Source organism: Nomascus leucogenys, chromosome 3 (assembly GCF_006542625.1).
Source record: "Nomascus leucogenys isolate Asia chromosome 3, Asia_NLE_v1, whole genome shotgun sequence".
NCBI classification, from domain to species: Eukaryota; Metazoa; Chordata; class Mammalia; order Primates; family Hylobatidae; genus Nomascus; species Nomascus leucogenys.
In genome coordinates, this window is record NC_044383.1 from 113379314 (window position 1) to 113395504 (window position 16191).

The following is a 16191-nucleotide window of genomic DNA, read 5'->3' on the forward strand; positions in this document are numbered from 1 at the left end:
TTGTTTTTAGCACAAACTGAAGTTTGTTTCATTCAAGAATGTGAAGTTAGTAGTTATGGACCACTCATGCAGATTCATTACCATTAAACTATCACATTTTCTGTTTATGTTGATTTCTAATTATTTCTAACCTTAAAAAAAAAAAAAGGAATGCCTCTCTCAGCCAGACCACAGCACATAATGATTCCCACTGTTGGATGAACACTGTTGGATCTGTCTCATGAAAAACGCTGTTATTACCACCCACTAACTCATCAACAGGTCCTGGCTCTCTACAGAATCTGGGTCTCATCACCCCCATCCACCCCCTCTTGTCCTCTATTCACCTCCACTTGGGAACATGGCCACTTGGAGAAGGGGAGGCTTTCCCTCTCTTAGCAACAGCTGGGGATATTGATTCAGTACCTTACATTTTACACTCGTAGCAGAGTGCATTCACTTTACAAAGGATTTTTCTACTTGCGATTAGGGAAAAAAACACCTCTTTATTTTTGGTTCTGTGAGTAGTTTGTAACAGTTTCAATAGCAGCATCAACTGTAGCTAGTCGGTTGGTCACAGGAAAGTTCATATGGTTTTTACTACTTTTGAAGCATCAAATTTGAAATTAGTCCATAGATTTTTAATTCATTTAAGGAATTAAAGAACATAATATTAAGATACTAAAAGCAATATTAAATTAGAAGTAAAAAGCACAGTGTTGTTACTCTAAGTTATTTAGACTGTTTCAATATGCATTGCTAATGGTAAGAATTTAGAAAAATACAAGATGATATGCAAGACTAATCTTTTTGCTTTTTATTCTTTCTTTGTTCTTATGACCTTTTATGTATTTGATAACTTTTTTACTTCTCCCCACTTATTCCCACACACACACACACATACACAGAATGAAAATTAAAATCCCAAAGCAAACTAAAATTACTGCTAGAGAAAGATGGGGAGGAACAGAGGAGAAACGAGATAGTCCCAAGAGCAAAACACATGTAGATTGATGCACAGCCTCTTCAAAGATTGGATTCTGGATGTAAATCCCCAAGTTTGTTGCTAGTTAGAGCATTTTCCTCTAATATACAAGTTAAAAAGAGAACATATTTTCATGGAATACAAGATGCTGGTTCTGTTCCAAGATCCATAAAATTAACACAAATTAAAGTAACTATATCAGGCAAAATGTGTTCTTTCCTTTCCTTCTAATATTTACTTAGAAACGCAGAGGCTACGTGTACCTAGGCTTTTTACTTTGGCCCTTAAGGGATGGGAGGATCTGGCTCCAACCACCCTTTGTAACTCATTTTATAGCACTCAACGCACTGCAGCCTCATTGGTACCTGTCATGTTGCTCCTTGTGCCCAGCTTCTCCTATGGCTTTATACTGTTTGCATTGCTGGTGCTCTACCTGAAATACTCTTCCTGGGTTTGCATGATGACTCCTCCTTATTCTGCAGGCCTTGGCTAAGGAGTAGCCTTAAAGGGTCTTCCCTGACATGTATTTAAGGAAGCTTCCCAGAGTTATTCTCTGCCTTATTCACCTGTTTGTTGCCTTAACAACACTCGTTACAATCTTTAATCATTTGATTCCTTGTTTACTTACTTATTAACTGATGAACATCATGTCTTCAGGAACTGGATTTCTTATTCAGTCCTGCCTTTCCTGCATCACGTGAAATGTTGAGCACACTGTGGGTGAAATTTTTGTTGAAAACCTTAATCATAGTTTCCACAGTGTATCCATATACAGTGAAGCCTACTTGCATCATCTATCTTTCATTTCTAGTCCTGATTTTGGACTAGCTGTGGTTAGGCAAAGCATAGCCTTCAGTTACCAGGTTGGCTTTGAGCTCCCAAATATTCATCATATCTTAGATTTCATGAATTCTACAGCTACCATCATTTTCTAGCCATTTTCTTAATATTTTGGGCTGACTTGATTTTAGTGGAAAGCCTAGCTATTTGCTGTTTAATGTTAGGTTTGTTTTATTGCTGTGGCTTTATTTTAAAGTATTTATAGAATATAAATATTAGACTCCCTTCGGGAAATTATTATTCAGTAAGAGAAAAAGAAAGATTTTCCAAGTTCTCAAAGAAACCATTTCCATTAAAAACAGTATGTTTCCCCACATAATAATAATGGTGGCGTACCAACTGGGCTGTATTCAGCAGCTGGTGAAGACATTCCTCTCTGAGACTCTTAGGAATTCTGTCAACCTTTGTTGTAGGCACAAACTTTCAGATTAGATGTTGATTTAGTAGGATAAAAGATACAGGAGACTCTATTATCCTAGCTGTTAAAGTTCAATTAATGTATGTACTTTTGAGTTTGATGAAAGACCAATAGAATTTGCATGTAGGTGTGTGTGGGCATGCATGCATGCATATGTATATGTATGTACACACACACATGTGTGTGTGTATCCATATACACATGCGCACACATACAAACATATGTGCACATATTTAAATATGTATATTTAAATAGCATAGGTGAATTTTAATTTACTTAATGGTTAAAACATTGGTATATTAAAACCCTAAAACCATCAGATGATAAACAGTATTTCAAAAATGGCAGGGTCTGTATATATTTGGACATATAAATATCTGGTTCTTTCAATAAGTTATCAATAAAAAAGAATAATGAATAAACCTGTACTCACCCAAATATCATAGTTTGATAATCCAAAAGGAGTGTTGTATCCAAATAAGTAATTATATTTATTCAAAAAATCTTTTGTTTATATTTTGCTATCTATACCTAACTTTCTCAAGTTGCCTAAATGGTTGTGGAGACCTAGCCATTGTCGGCTCTACTTGCGAGCTTTAACACATGAACAAATAAGAAACACTGACTCTGAATATTTTCTTGGGTTGACTGGGCACAAGTTTAGAGAGACAGCCAAATAATTCAAATTTTTAACATTAGACTTTTCTTAAAGTGAACATTGCCAAACATTCCAGAGGAATCGGGAAACATCTCTTAATTTTCAATAAATGTAATATTACTCCAAACTTAAATGTGACTCCATAATAATCAAGTCCCAAGATATGGTAGAAATGTGTTGTCCTAACTTAGGCAAGAAAAATCACCACATTTTCTCTAAGGGAATGAATTACTGAAGTAAATGACACATAAAAAAACCATTATTACTTCACTTTGAATGATTGATTTCATAATTAAGCATTCAAAGTTTATGTAATTTGCAACTTGATTTCTTTGCCAGATATTCATAGGCATAGCCCACTTAAATTATTATAGATACTTTCTGTTAAATATTTACTACTTTAACATTTTTATTATTCTTTCTTTCTGGTTTTTTTTTGTTTTTTTTTTTGTTTTGACAAGGTCTCTCTCTGTCATGCAGGCTGGAGTGCAATGGTACAATCTTGGCTCACTGGAACCTGGGCCTTCTGTGCTCAAAGGATCCTCCCACCTCAGCCTCCTGAGTAGCTGGGACCATAGGCATGTGTCACTGTGCCCAGCTAATTTTTCTTTTTTGGTAGAAACAGGGTTTTGCTGTGTTGCCCAGGCTAGTCTCAAACTCCTTGGCTCAAGGAAAGTGCTGGGATTACAGTTGTGAGCCATTGCACCTAACAACATATTTATTATTTTTTAAAAAAATAGCTTTTTTATGTGTATTGTGTTCATTCCTTCAATAATCAAAAACACTTTATTGAGAACCTATTCAATAAATAGCTTCCTTGAATAGAAGGTGGGAATTATCTCAAATTCCTGAATCTATAGAGGAAAAAAGAAGAAGAAATTATCAAACCATGAGGCCTCTTCCCTCAGGAAGTGTACAGTCAATGTGACCACACTTCTAAAAAGAGAAGGCATGGCGGAAAGGACAGATGTAAAAAAAACTTTGATTATAGAATTCATTTGGTCTCTTCTCTCTACTCTGTCTGTTAAGGCCACTGCATACAGAAAAACAGGCAGTGAATGTTGTGCAGACAAGTATGCTTTGGAGAGACTTTCTATATGATGTTTTTATTGTTGTTAAAAATAACTTAGATCAAATTTGTGAATTTATTAATTTTTAATTAGATTATAAAATCTTTATTACTTTTATGTATCTGGCACTTCTTTACAACTCAGTCAAACCTGTCTTATTAGTCTAAAGTCTACTAAAATTTACATTTCTAGAAATTAGCTACAAATAAATGATCATCAGCAGTAATTGGCAGCATGCAATAATGGATTTTTTTCACAGGACAACTTACAATAGATGTTAGTACATTTGTAACTGAGCTTTAGAAGTGAATTAACGTAAAGCAAATGCTTAAAGCTTGCATTTAAATTGCCACAGAAACAGAATTTAGTTCCCAATACTGCATTAGTTGATACATCATAAACACTGAAAACAAGTAGCCAAAGGTTGTATATTGACCAAATGTTCTGGCTCCATTTAAAATTCTGTATTCTGGATGTTTTATCAAAGTTGAATTAACTCTTATGATAATAGCAAGTCTCTTAGGAATGGTTGCATCAGTTATGTATCACAAGTTAAAGGTTATCAAATAGTAGGAAGCCTTCTTAACAGATAGTGAAATTGAAGTTTCTTACTCAGGGAGTGTTGACAGTTCAGACACTGAAAGTAGGTTTAAGTTATGTATCAGTGTACACCCTTTTTTGTACAACTAACCATAATAAACAAGTTAAGAAATAATAGTTCCCTCTTTCTTAATTCTAAGGATAGACATATTAATTTCACTGTGTATGTGACACATTTTTAGTAGAAAGTCCCAATTTAAAGTTTCTACGAATTCTGCCCATTTTCCCACTCATATCTACCCCCATTACACATCTAAAGTTTACTTATATATAAAGATATAGTTACCAGATATCAAAGATCTCTATTTTCACCTCTGATCTAAACTCACTATTTTTCTAGCAGGTTACAGCATTCCTTTGAGTCCAAGTTTGAAGTTTCAAAATAAATGATTATGATAGCTTCTACTTACTTATATCCTAATTACCTTATATCCTAATTACCACAGTTAATTTAGCTTTTGAGTATGCTTTGAAAGCAACAGTGAGTGACCTAGAAATTCAAAGTATTGTTTAAAGCTGCTGATAATACACTTTGTTCTCTTACCAAATGTCCCCAATTTTGCATGATGTCTTCTTTTTCTGTAATTTTTCAGTAGCTTCCACTTTTTTTTTTTTTTTTTTTTGAGACAGAGTCTCACTCTGTCACCCAGGCTGGAGTGGAATGGTGCAATCTGCGCTCACTTTAACCTCCAACTCCCAGGCTCAAGCAGTTACGGTAGCTGGGATTACAGACGTGCACCACCACACTGGGCTAATTTTTGTATTGTTAGTAGAGACGGAGTTTCACTGTGTTAGCCAGGCTGGTCTCAAACTCCTGGCCTCATGTAATCAGCCCACCTTGGCCTCCCAAAGTGCTGGGATTAGAGGCATGAGCCAGCCACCATGCCAGGCCCAGTAGCTCCCATGCTTTTCCTAATTAAGTAGCCACCATCAGAGACTCATGTGTACATCTCCAACAGCCACTCCAAAGTAAGCTCCATCTATTAAACATCACTCTCAGGATATTTCATAAAATCTGCAAAATTAATGATTCCAAGCCAGGTTTATCTTTTTAAACATCGGTATTCTATGCACCATGCCCTACCCTCCAACTGCAGGCTTTTACTGCCCTTTTACTGCCCCTCCCCTCTCTATTCACTGGCTGGACCTAGAAACACACCTTTTCAAATCCTCTTTCTTGTTCAGCCTACATGCCATTGGCCACTATATTTGGTTGGTACCACCTCCTAAATAACCTTGAAACATGCATCCCTTCCTCACTACATTATATTGCCTCTCCTGTACTTTAAGTTATCATCAGCCTTTTACCTCGACTACTACATTATTCTGCTCCTAGTTTGCATGCCTGTCACACTGCCAGGGAAATTTCCTTTCCAATTCAAATCTTATATTTCAATCACTGGTGTGATTGAAACACCCTATGTTTACAGAAGAATTTCATTGGCCTATCTCACAAAAGTTTCTGTAATCTAGATCTATTTTATGCTTCCAATCTTCTTGTTATTCCTCATATCTTCATTCCCCAATACTTATGCACCAGTTGCATCAAACTCATGCCAGTCTCCTTCCCAGCTTGGGTCATTGTGGTCTTTCCTTCTCTAGCCACACATGGCCACTTACGTACTGATAAACTCCAACTCGTTTTCTAAGATTAAGTTCAAACATTGAGATTCTGTGAAACTTTCCCTACCTCTCCACCAACAACTTCAAATAATAGTAGGAAAATATTGTTTGAAAAAGGTGATTTAGAAATGCAAAATGAAGTTAATATTGAATGGGGAATAAAAAGAAAGACACATGAGAAAGTAAAATTCTATTTTCTGTCTCAGAATCACAAGATTTTATGGCTGAAAGTGTTGTTACAGTCAATATAGACCAAAGTTTTTTGTGGTTTCCATATAAAAAGTAAAATCTCTTGCCTTAAAATGAAGTTTGGGAAATTTGTACTTAGTTGTGTAATACTGACTGTGTAATTTGTATGATCCTTATATGGCATTCAAGAAAGCTGTCACTACACTACATAAACATAAAAAAAATCTAGACTCATTGAATCTGAGCTTCACAGTCTCCATTTCCCTCTCTTCCCACAGCCAGCATTTAAACCTTCCTGAAGAAATAAGGTTTTCCATCATTTGATATTCAAAATTCATTGCCCATATTCAAAATTCACTGATTAAAACATAAAGTTTTATTGCAAGTTGGGACAACTAGGTCTTTCTTGCTTTTTCAAAAATCAAATTTTTAAAAACCCTTGCCTAGGAAGTCATTATATAAAAAAAAAAGGTAAAAAGAATTATTGTAGCACAATGTTGACTGTGCTGCATTTCATCAGTAAAAGTTCTAGAGACAGAGGGAATCAAGCAAGGTATTTTGGCACATCTCATAATTTCAGTGGATACAGTTACAATCATGAGACTTATTCAAAGCTCCCTCCTGAAGAATATTCCAAACATTCAAAAACTGTTTTTAAAATAAAATTTATCTTAAGGAATGTCCGTTTTTGAAACGCTGAATATGTAAATCATGTTTATATTAATAATTGATATATTTAAAATTATATCATAATTGGCAAAAGTTTCAGAATACATAAAATTAGAATTGTGTGTTTTCTTTCAGCAGCCACATTTCAGAGATAGGGATGGACTGGCATGGACCAATATGGTCCATCTTTCTTAAACCCAGAGTCTCTTAGTGCCCTGAGTTTGAAGCACTTTTCTTTCAAGTTGAGGTCCACTCTTCTATAGACGATTCTATGAAAAGGTCTTACAAGTTTTTATCTACACCTCTCGCTTCTTGAAATGGATAATGATAGATTCCGAACACATGGAAATCTCTTGCCCCTTTTCCTTTTCAGCATCTTTGCAAGCTTACAATATGTACACGTTTTCTGTAAGTCACCAATGCTGAGTTACTGGCATGAAAAATGACCCTGTTACTTGGAAAGTAGTTTCACTTACAAGTCCCCCAGGCCCTGTAATGTCTAAACCTCCTGTGCCACTTTATGTGACTACCCCACCCCCACAGAGGAGCATGCACAGGAAAAGCAGACTTCCCTTCCCCCACACATTTCCTTAGTTTATTTACAAAACGTCTTGGAATGAGAATGAGCTGCTTGTGGTTCCTGTGGCTGATTCGGGGATGGTTTCCTACAGGCAGAGGATGCTGGTCAACCGAATGACCTCTCTGTAACTAACCCGTGCACCCCTGTGGTAAGGCTGTTTGGTCTTATAGGTATCTCTTCTAACTAAGCTTGGAGGGATTTGTTTTTGTGGTAAAGAACTTAGTAATAACCAAACGTCACTGTAAAGACAGATTAAATAATGTTAAGGTCCATCAGAGCCTACACCTTCTACTACCAACAAGAGAAGCCAGAAATACACTGGGATGCCTTTATATTCCTGTGCATCAATCTGTCTTTCTCTAAGGATTATGTTTTTTTTTCTTTGGCATCTTCAAAGGACAATAAAGCTATTAGCAATATATTTGAGTGGAGAACACATTAGGAAAAGAAATCATCCTAAACACCAGCTATATGAGAAACGCCCGTTAGTCAGCAGTTTTTACCAGCTCATGCAGAGGTGATGGTGACTATTTAATAGTCAAAAGAAGATTTAAAGTTGTGATGATCTTAAGCAAACATGAGTCTCCCAAATACTCATTTCTGTTTGTTCAGACTTGCTAATGAACACTCTTAACTCACACACTGGTAACTCTTGGAAACCCTGGAATATGTGTAACAGTGATTCTTAAGGTAGACTGGTCCATTCTCACCAAATATACATTTCACTCAAGTAAGTAGAAGATGAGGGCACAGAAATTGTAAGACACCAGTTCCAAAAGAGAAAATATTGAACATAAATTACCATCAGTAGTCATATATGATCCACATGGAAACACTAGTGAGATAAGTATCACATTTTCACCATTATATCTATTTGAACTGGCAATTATTAAGCTCGTGTGAGAAGAAATATTTAATGAAGGGATTGTGGGGTGCTCAACAGTTAACATAGTTTCAGCATCAGTTTGCATTGGATCAAAAAGTAAAATTGTGTTCTCTAATACACCATAGTTCAAAACAGATATTATAAAACTTAGTGTCCTTACTCAAGTTAAGCCCTAGTGTACATTATTTTACTTACTGAAGAAATTAGAAACATATGCTTATCCTCCATTACATAAATGAAAAGCAAAGCAAATGTGTATTAATTTCACTGTGTAAATGAGCACAAAATTACCAGTCCCCAATCTCCCAGGGTGCTAGTTCAGTGAGGATATTATATATATGAAGAGAATATATATATATATATAATTAGTTATACATAATTATGCAATATATATTATATGATAAAGAGAATATGTATACACACACATAAATATATAAGTCCTTTGAGGCTGTATATTCTTATTTTTCAAATGCTCAATTTTAAGAACTTTGAAATTAAAAACAATACATATGCTAAAGGGAAATAAAAGATCACAAAAAAAGATAGGAAAAAAATCCCACCTCATTCACCCATTACCAACAAATTGAAAGCTAATGAAAGGAAACATATATCCTGCCCAGAAAATGTCATTTAACTTTTATATCTGTGATTTAACCTTCATAATGTCTTTCTACATTTGTCTCCACAGTGCATCCTAACGTTAGTCAAGGCTGCCAAGGAGGCTGTGCAACGTGTTCAGATTACAATGGATGTTTGTCATGTAAGCCCAGACTATTTTTTGCTCTGGAAAGAATTGGCATGAAGCAGATTGGAGTATGTCTCTCTTCATGTCCAAGTGGATATTATGGAACTCGATATCCAGATATAAATAAGTGTACAAGTAAGTGCCTACACGAAATTGTATTTTTATCTCATCTTTGGTGACTTTTCCAGATTGAAATGGCCTCTAATATATTTGTGATATTCAGTGTTAAGTAAATGATAATGTTTATCTGATAATTAGGCTAAACCATACTTGGACTTAACCCTCAGAACCAGAAAATTTGTATCACTAACTTACAAAAAAAGCACTCATGTTTTGGTTTTCTTTTTAATTAAGAAAGCAAAGGCTGGGAATATGATTATTGCTCATTGAACCTATAGAAAAGTACTGCAAGCCTCAATTCCATCTGAGTTTCCATTATCAACACAAAGTCTAAGTATTGACTAACTTGCCGAATCATTTCAGCTATTTTGACTTCAAGAGAGATTCTAGAGCAACTGAAACATTTATTTATCAATTGGAAGTAAATATTGGGAGTACTGTCATCTGGAACCTGAAAACTTATTTTTCACACTGCAGACCCAGGGACCTTTCTCAAAAATGTAAATTAGGAAATACCACTCTATTCAAATATCATATGTAGTTCCATCAATCTCTCCAAACTCATCTCCTACAACTCCCCCTCAACCATTTTGCACCAGCCTCACTTCCCTTCTCGTAAGATCTTCCCACCTCAAGCCTTTGCAATTGTGTTCTACACTGGCTGCTCTAGCAGTTGGAAAGCTTTCTGTCCACATCTTTGCATAGCTGGCTGTCTTATTTCATTGATGATTTTCCTCATATGTCACCTTCTCAGAGAGACATTCCATGATCATCCTATCCAAAATAATCAGCCTGTTCTCCTTGTCAACCACCCTCCATCTCTTTTTCCCACCATTTGCTGTTGTTTTTTTGTTTTGTTTTCCAGAGCACTTATCACTCTGGAACTAGACTGCCTTGTTTCAAAAAGCAGTCTGATCTGTTGTCCTGGGTTAGTTTTATAATCTTTGTGAGCCTCAGTTTCCTTATATGTAAAATGAAATTATACCAATGACTACCTCATTGGATTGTTGTAAACTTTAAATAACTTAATAATATTGTAAAGCATTATAGCAATCCTGGCTTACAGTAATCGCCATATAAGGGTGAACTATTGTTATTGTTTACTGTATCTCCTTTCCTAAGATGTAAACTTTCTGAAGCCTGACTCTTACTCCTCTTGTGCATTGCTGTCAACCAGTATAAAAAACAATACCTGGCACATAGTAGGCAATCAAATATTTGTTGTAAGAATCAATAGCCCTCAAGAACGACACAAAGGTAATATCCTTTGTATGTTTTCTTAAGGTTCTGATGAAACATTTTCACTATCACTTAATATAAACAGATACTTCATCTTATAAATATTCTTGGCTATATATATATATAAAAACAAAGATTTTTTCATAGGGCAATCAGTACAATGATTTTAAAATCAATAACCAATGTACCTCAACTAAATCACTGTGGAGGAATCCTGAATTCAGTCTAACAAAACAATTTTGGACTTCAGATGTTTATTTGATACTAAAGTTGTGTGTGGCTGTGTCTGACACATGCAGAACTGGACCAATAGTTAAGAGAACATAATGCAAGCATATTTCTCTTTATTTTTTCTCTTTCAGAATGCAAAGCTGACTGTGATACCTGTTTCAACAAAAATTTCTGCACAAAATGTAAAAGTGGATTTTACTTACACCTTGGAAAGTGCCTTGACAATTGCCCAGAAGGGTTGGAAGCCAACAACCATACTATGGAGTGTGTCAATATTGGTAAGGAGAACCTGTAATAATTTGAGTAAGTGATAATGTCAGTCTCCATGGAGGTGCTTTTCAAAGTCCTTTGTCAGAAGAACTTGAAGGTTCTTGGGCTGAGATCTCTTAAAGGCTGTCTCCATCCTTCTTTAGAAAGATACTCTCTTAAAGGTGTTTTTCATAACCTTATCTAGTATGTATTATGGTACAATTTAATACAGTAGGTGCTTCCTTATTTCTTATGGACTATCGATAATTGTTTCAACCATTCTGTTTATGATAGATTTATTTTTATTATTGTTTAGTGAATTTTTATTTAAATTAGTTAATGAATTTTATTTAAGTAAACATTCAGTCAAGACACACATATGTATATCTGACAGTGATCTGTTATGTGACATACATATATGTCTTGAACTTAATTTTTACCTTAAAGCAACAGTTTCATAAAACACCTAGGTCTAATCTCAACTAATGACCAAAGTTATTTTCCAAGTCGGGAACATATATTCTCTTGACACAGCCCATTAATGCTCAGTAAATGGATCAAAGACCTAGAGAACTGGAATTGATTTAGTTAAAATCTCACTCTTTTTCTCTCACACTGCTATACTGAAATATTCTGCTTGCACAGGTATTGATACATAATAAAAAGGATTGTGGACTTACTCAAACTGACAGATTGAGACTGTCCCTGGGGCTGATTAATTGCAGGCCAAATTTCCTGAAGGGGAGGTCCCTCAGACAAGTTGTTTGTCTAAATAACAGATCACTGTCAGGCTATATTTTCCCTCTTTTAAACGTTGTGCAGCTACTACAGCTACAACTTTGATGAACACTTGGGAAGCAGATGCTGAACCAAATGGGAAAATAGCCTAGGAAATCTCAAAATCCCCTGGGCAAGAACTACAGGAACCTTTGATGCTGCGGTGATGTTGGCATATCCACACAACTGCCCTCCTGATTCAGTACAAGATAGTCTCCAGGACTCCCCTGGGGCCCCATCTTAGGGATCCCGTAGAATCTAAAGTGCTGGAGTAATAACCCTAAAGTGGTGGTTTCACCATTTCAAGTCCACTGTAGCACTTTTATTTCTAAACAATGTTTTTGATAGAATAAAATAAATAGATATTTTAAAGATAATTTTAGAAGCATCTGGAAAACAACGGTCTTGAAACAGTTCGAGGCTCATTTTGGTTAAATTTTTTCTTCTCTAGTTGTAAAAACACATGGGAAAAAAAAGCAACTTAGGAATAGGGTAAAAAGTACAAAAGAAAGCACTTCAAGTTCTTTTTCTTACAGGTCCTGAGGGCTGATGATTAGAGGTAATATGTTCCAAACACTGGAAAAAATAGAAATCACGTGGAATATTCAAGAGCAGAAATTCAGGATGAGTTGCAGAATGTTTGTGACATTTCTCTACCCAGAAAAAAAGGCACATATTTAGATTTTTTCAGTTGTTGAAGGTGTAACATTCAGTCCTGGAAAGGCTATTTACCTTAAATGTATTAATGCTTTTCTGTCAGGGAGATCATTTCACACTTGGCACTATTGGATTTGCCTTTAAAGCTTACTGGTAATTTATACTACTAGTAAGACTAAGACTATTTATTTCTTAACACAATTACATTTAAGTTTATATATTTTGGAAGAGAGGTTAGCAGTCCAAAGACCAATTACTGAGCTTGGTTCTTTTAACAGATGCAAATGACCTAGGACACTGTAGTAACACAAATCACCAACTTTCGTTCAGGGCTGGCTCCGGTTGTTTGCTCGATAAGAGATGTCTCCCATCATATGGTGCCTAGCCTGCAGGCACTACACCTGCCATGCCTTTAGGCCAGTCCAGAATTTCAGGGAAGATGATGACCTGCTTCTATATCACAAAGGAATATTAAAGCCTGTTCCTTTAACAAATATGAAAACTAGGATCCGGAGAGCCAAAATGGTGACCCCAAGGAAACATTTTAAGTTATTTTCAGTGCTGTAATTAGTAGCTTGACTTTAGCTTCCCACTACTCATCCAATAGAAAGAATGTGTCTTTCTCATTGCTAAAATCCACACCATATTTCTGGTTTTCTATAGAGATTTTAAATTAAGAGGAAAGGTCATAAACAGAGGAAATGCCACCCTCATATAGAGCTGGAATGAAAGACATATGTCACAGTATATCCGCTTTCCATGGTTTGCAGGTCAAATGAAACAGAAACATTCACTGAACCAAATTTTATAAGAGAACATATTCTTTTCACTTTGTGCTCCAGATATTTGCTTCCTTTCTGCACTGTCATTTTGTCACCCTCACTGCTTCTCTTAGAGAGTTGGATTTGTTCAAGAAACACAGAGAGAATATATCTTACTTCAAGGACTGAGTAGCAAGGGACATTCCCTTGCTATGTTCTCTATGGAACCATGCAACTAGTCAACAAGAATTAGAGCAAAATGACCAGTAAAGTCACTACTAGTAGGACATCCTATTCAACTTTCTTGCCAATTTGGGAATCCCTTTTACAGCATCTTACACTGATGATCAACCACAGCACAATCATTCCCAGGGACCGGAGCTCATTACCTTTATGAGACATGTGCTTCATTTGCTTCATTAGTGAATAGCTAAAGATTTCCAGTTTTAAGATATTCTTAATACAGAAGCTAGGAGGAACACAGAAGGCGAATATTCTGTTTTTTCTTAACTATCTCTTAACAAAGGAGTGCCTCTATTCTACATTGTTGATTAAATGATCTGAATAGAACTTATATAAACTTTAGTGTTGTCTTTAGCACTTTTTTTTTCGGTTTTCATTTTTTTCCTGGAAATATTATTTGGATGCTAACATTATAGGTTTATTCTACAGTGTTTCTCTAAGATAAATTCACCTCATCTCATGGTGTTTTAACTTTCTGGTCTCATTAGAACTTTTTACTACCTAAACTTATTAGTTTTGAATATTTTCCCTCCTCCAATGAAACTATCTAAGGTTGTCCTTAGAATTTAATTTATAAAACCTTTCATCTTCTGACTATAAACTAATAATTACCTAAGCTGTAATTTTTTAAATACGTTTTTCTGAAGTCCAAGTATACATTTGCTTAGACCACTTTTGCTATTATGAAAGAGCACCAAAGTTCTGGTCACTTGCACATCAGATCATTTTTTCTAATTCAGTCCTCTTAATTCTGGAATTAAATGAATACTGGACAAAGTGACAGCTCACAAACATTGACTTTCCTCTTCTCATTTGCTTTTTTGGAGGTGCCTTTTTTTGTAATGCTAAGGATACACTACTTTTTTAATGGTTAATATCAGAATGAGATGCTGGAAGATAATGTCCATAACCAGCAAGAGATTATAATATTATTAATTGACTTAGTTACTCTATTCTTGAATGAAAATTGTAATGGTATAACTGAGCATGAAGACTATTTTAAAATGGTTCAATAAAGTTCATTTCATTTCACAGAAACGTAAAGTCATGTATTTAATCAATTCCATTTAATTCTGTGTTGCACTCACGGACCTAAAAGTGTCTGAAAAGTCCTGTGAAAAATGTATAATAAATGGATTTAAATTTCTAAAACATTTAAGTTATCTTTCAGCCTCTGCTGTTATGAGATAGCATTCTGCTCTAGAGTAAGGAATCATTAAATCAGAAGGCAATAAGGGAGGTTACTGGAAACTTCTTTTTGTGGAAAGATAGTCTTAAATCATCTGAAAGAGTTACTGTTGCTAGCTGTTGTTATACATTAGAAAGTTTTAGGGACATAAATATAATAGCAACTTGAGATGTTTATTTTCTTTAGAAGTGCAAAAATCTGTTATAACCTGAGAAAGCCATTATTGAAAAAAAGAAACTCACACAGAAAAAGGAAACAAATCTCCAAAAGAAGGTTTGGAAAAAGTACATCAGGTCATCTCAGGAATTACTTGGTCAGGTTAATTTTAGAAGCAAGTTTGTCAGCTGAAATTGACCCAGAATTCACATATAATAGATGCTGCTATGCCTGAACCATACTCAGTAACAGATATCAATATTTAAGCATACAACAGCACATGTCATAAGCAAAGGCAGTAAATAGTAGGCCAAAGACCTGAATTCATTTTCTGCTCAAGCATTCCCTAACACAGAGGTTCTCAAAAGGAGTTCCCAGTACCTGCAAATCAGCATTACCTGTATTGTTAGGCAAATTCACAGCCCTACCCCAGATAACTGAATCAGAAACTCTGGTGGGGGCTAGTGGGGAAAGGTCCAGCATTTTTTGTTTTAGCAAGCCCTCCAAGTGATTCTGATGCATGCTAAAGTTTGAGAATCAATTCTCTAGCACATAGTATAACAACTGTTCTTCAAATTCTGGTCAGGATCAATCAACAATTGCAGCAGTGCTCTGGAAATTATAAAGAATTGATCAATTTTAGTGATTATATTAATGTTAGTGCCTGTGTTAATCAATCTAGAGAAAAAGGAAATCCAATGCAAAAATGAGTTTACCTAATAATGAGTACTAAACTGAAAACATTCAATTTCTGCCTTTCCCATTCTCCTGTTTTATATTTAAGTCATCTTGCCCGACTTTGATCTGCAAGATTTCTTCTCAAATGTGGGCAAGTTCTGATGGAAGCAAATCTTTTTTTAACTCAACAATAGTGAAAGTGGTTGTGAGCCAGCTGAGTCTGTTTCTTCTGTTCTGTTTCAGTGCACTGTGAGGTCAGTGAATGGAATCCTTGGAGTCCATGCACGAAGAAGGGAAAAACATGTGGCTTCAAAAGAGGGACTGAAACACGGGTCCGAGAAATAATACAGCATCCTTCAGCAAAGGGTAACCTGTGTCTCCCCACAAATGAGACAAGAAGGTGTACAGTGCAAAGGAAGAAGTGTCAGAAGGGAGAACGAGGTACAATCATAATAACAAAATGTGCTTGTTTGAATCCTCATAATCTGTTGCAGTTTTCATTTTATTTCTTATGAAACATTTGGCATTATCTTTCATGCCTAATATCCTAAAATGTGTACCAAACAAGAATGTGTTGCTTCTAAATTATAGAATATAGATGTGGTAATTCCAAAATATGGAGCCTGATGTCAGAACTTTACTATAGAAG

At 35.4% G+C, this 16191-nt stretch overlaps 1 protein-coding gene across 1 annotated transcript in view; it reads left to right on the plus strand.

Annotated features, from left to right (window-relative positions):
- Nucleotides 1-16191, plus strand: part of RSPO3 (R-spondin 3) — a 78668-nt gene that overhangs the window by 20605 nt on the left and 41872 nt on the right. The window contains exons 2-4 of the mRNA XM_003255673.4: nt 9186-9377; nt 10964-11110; nt 15786-15983. Of these exons, the coding sequence (XP_003255721.1) occupies nt 9186-9377; nt 10964-11110; nt 15786-15983 (537 nt within the window). The remainder of the gene's footprint in view (nt 1-9185; nt 9378-10963; nt 11111-15785; nt 15984-16191) is intronic.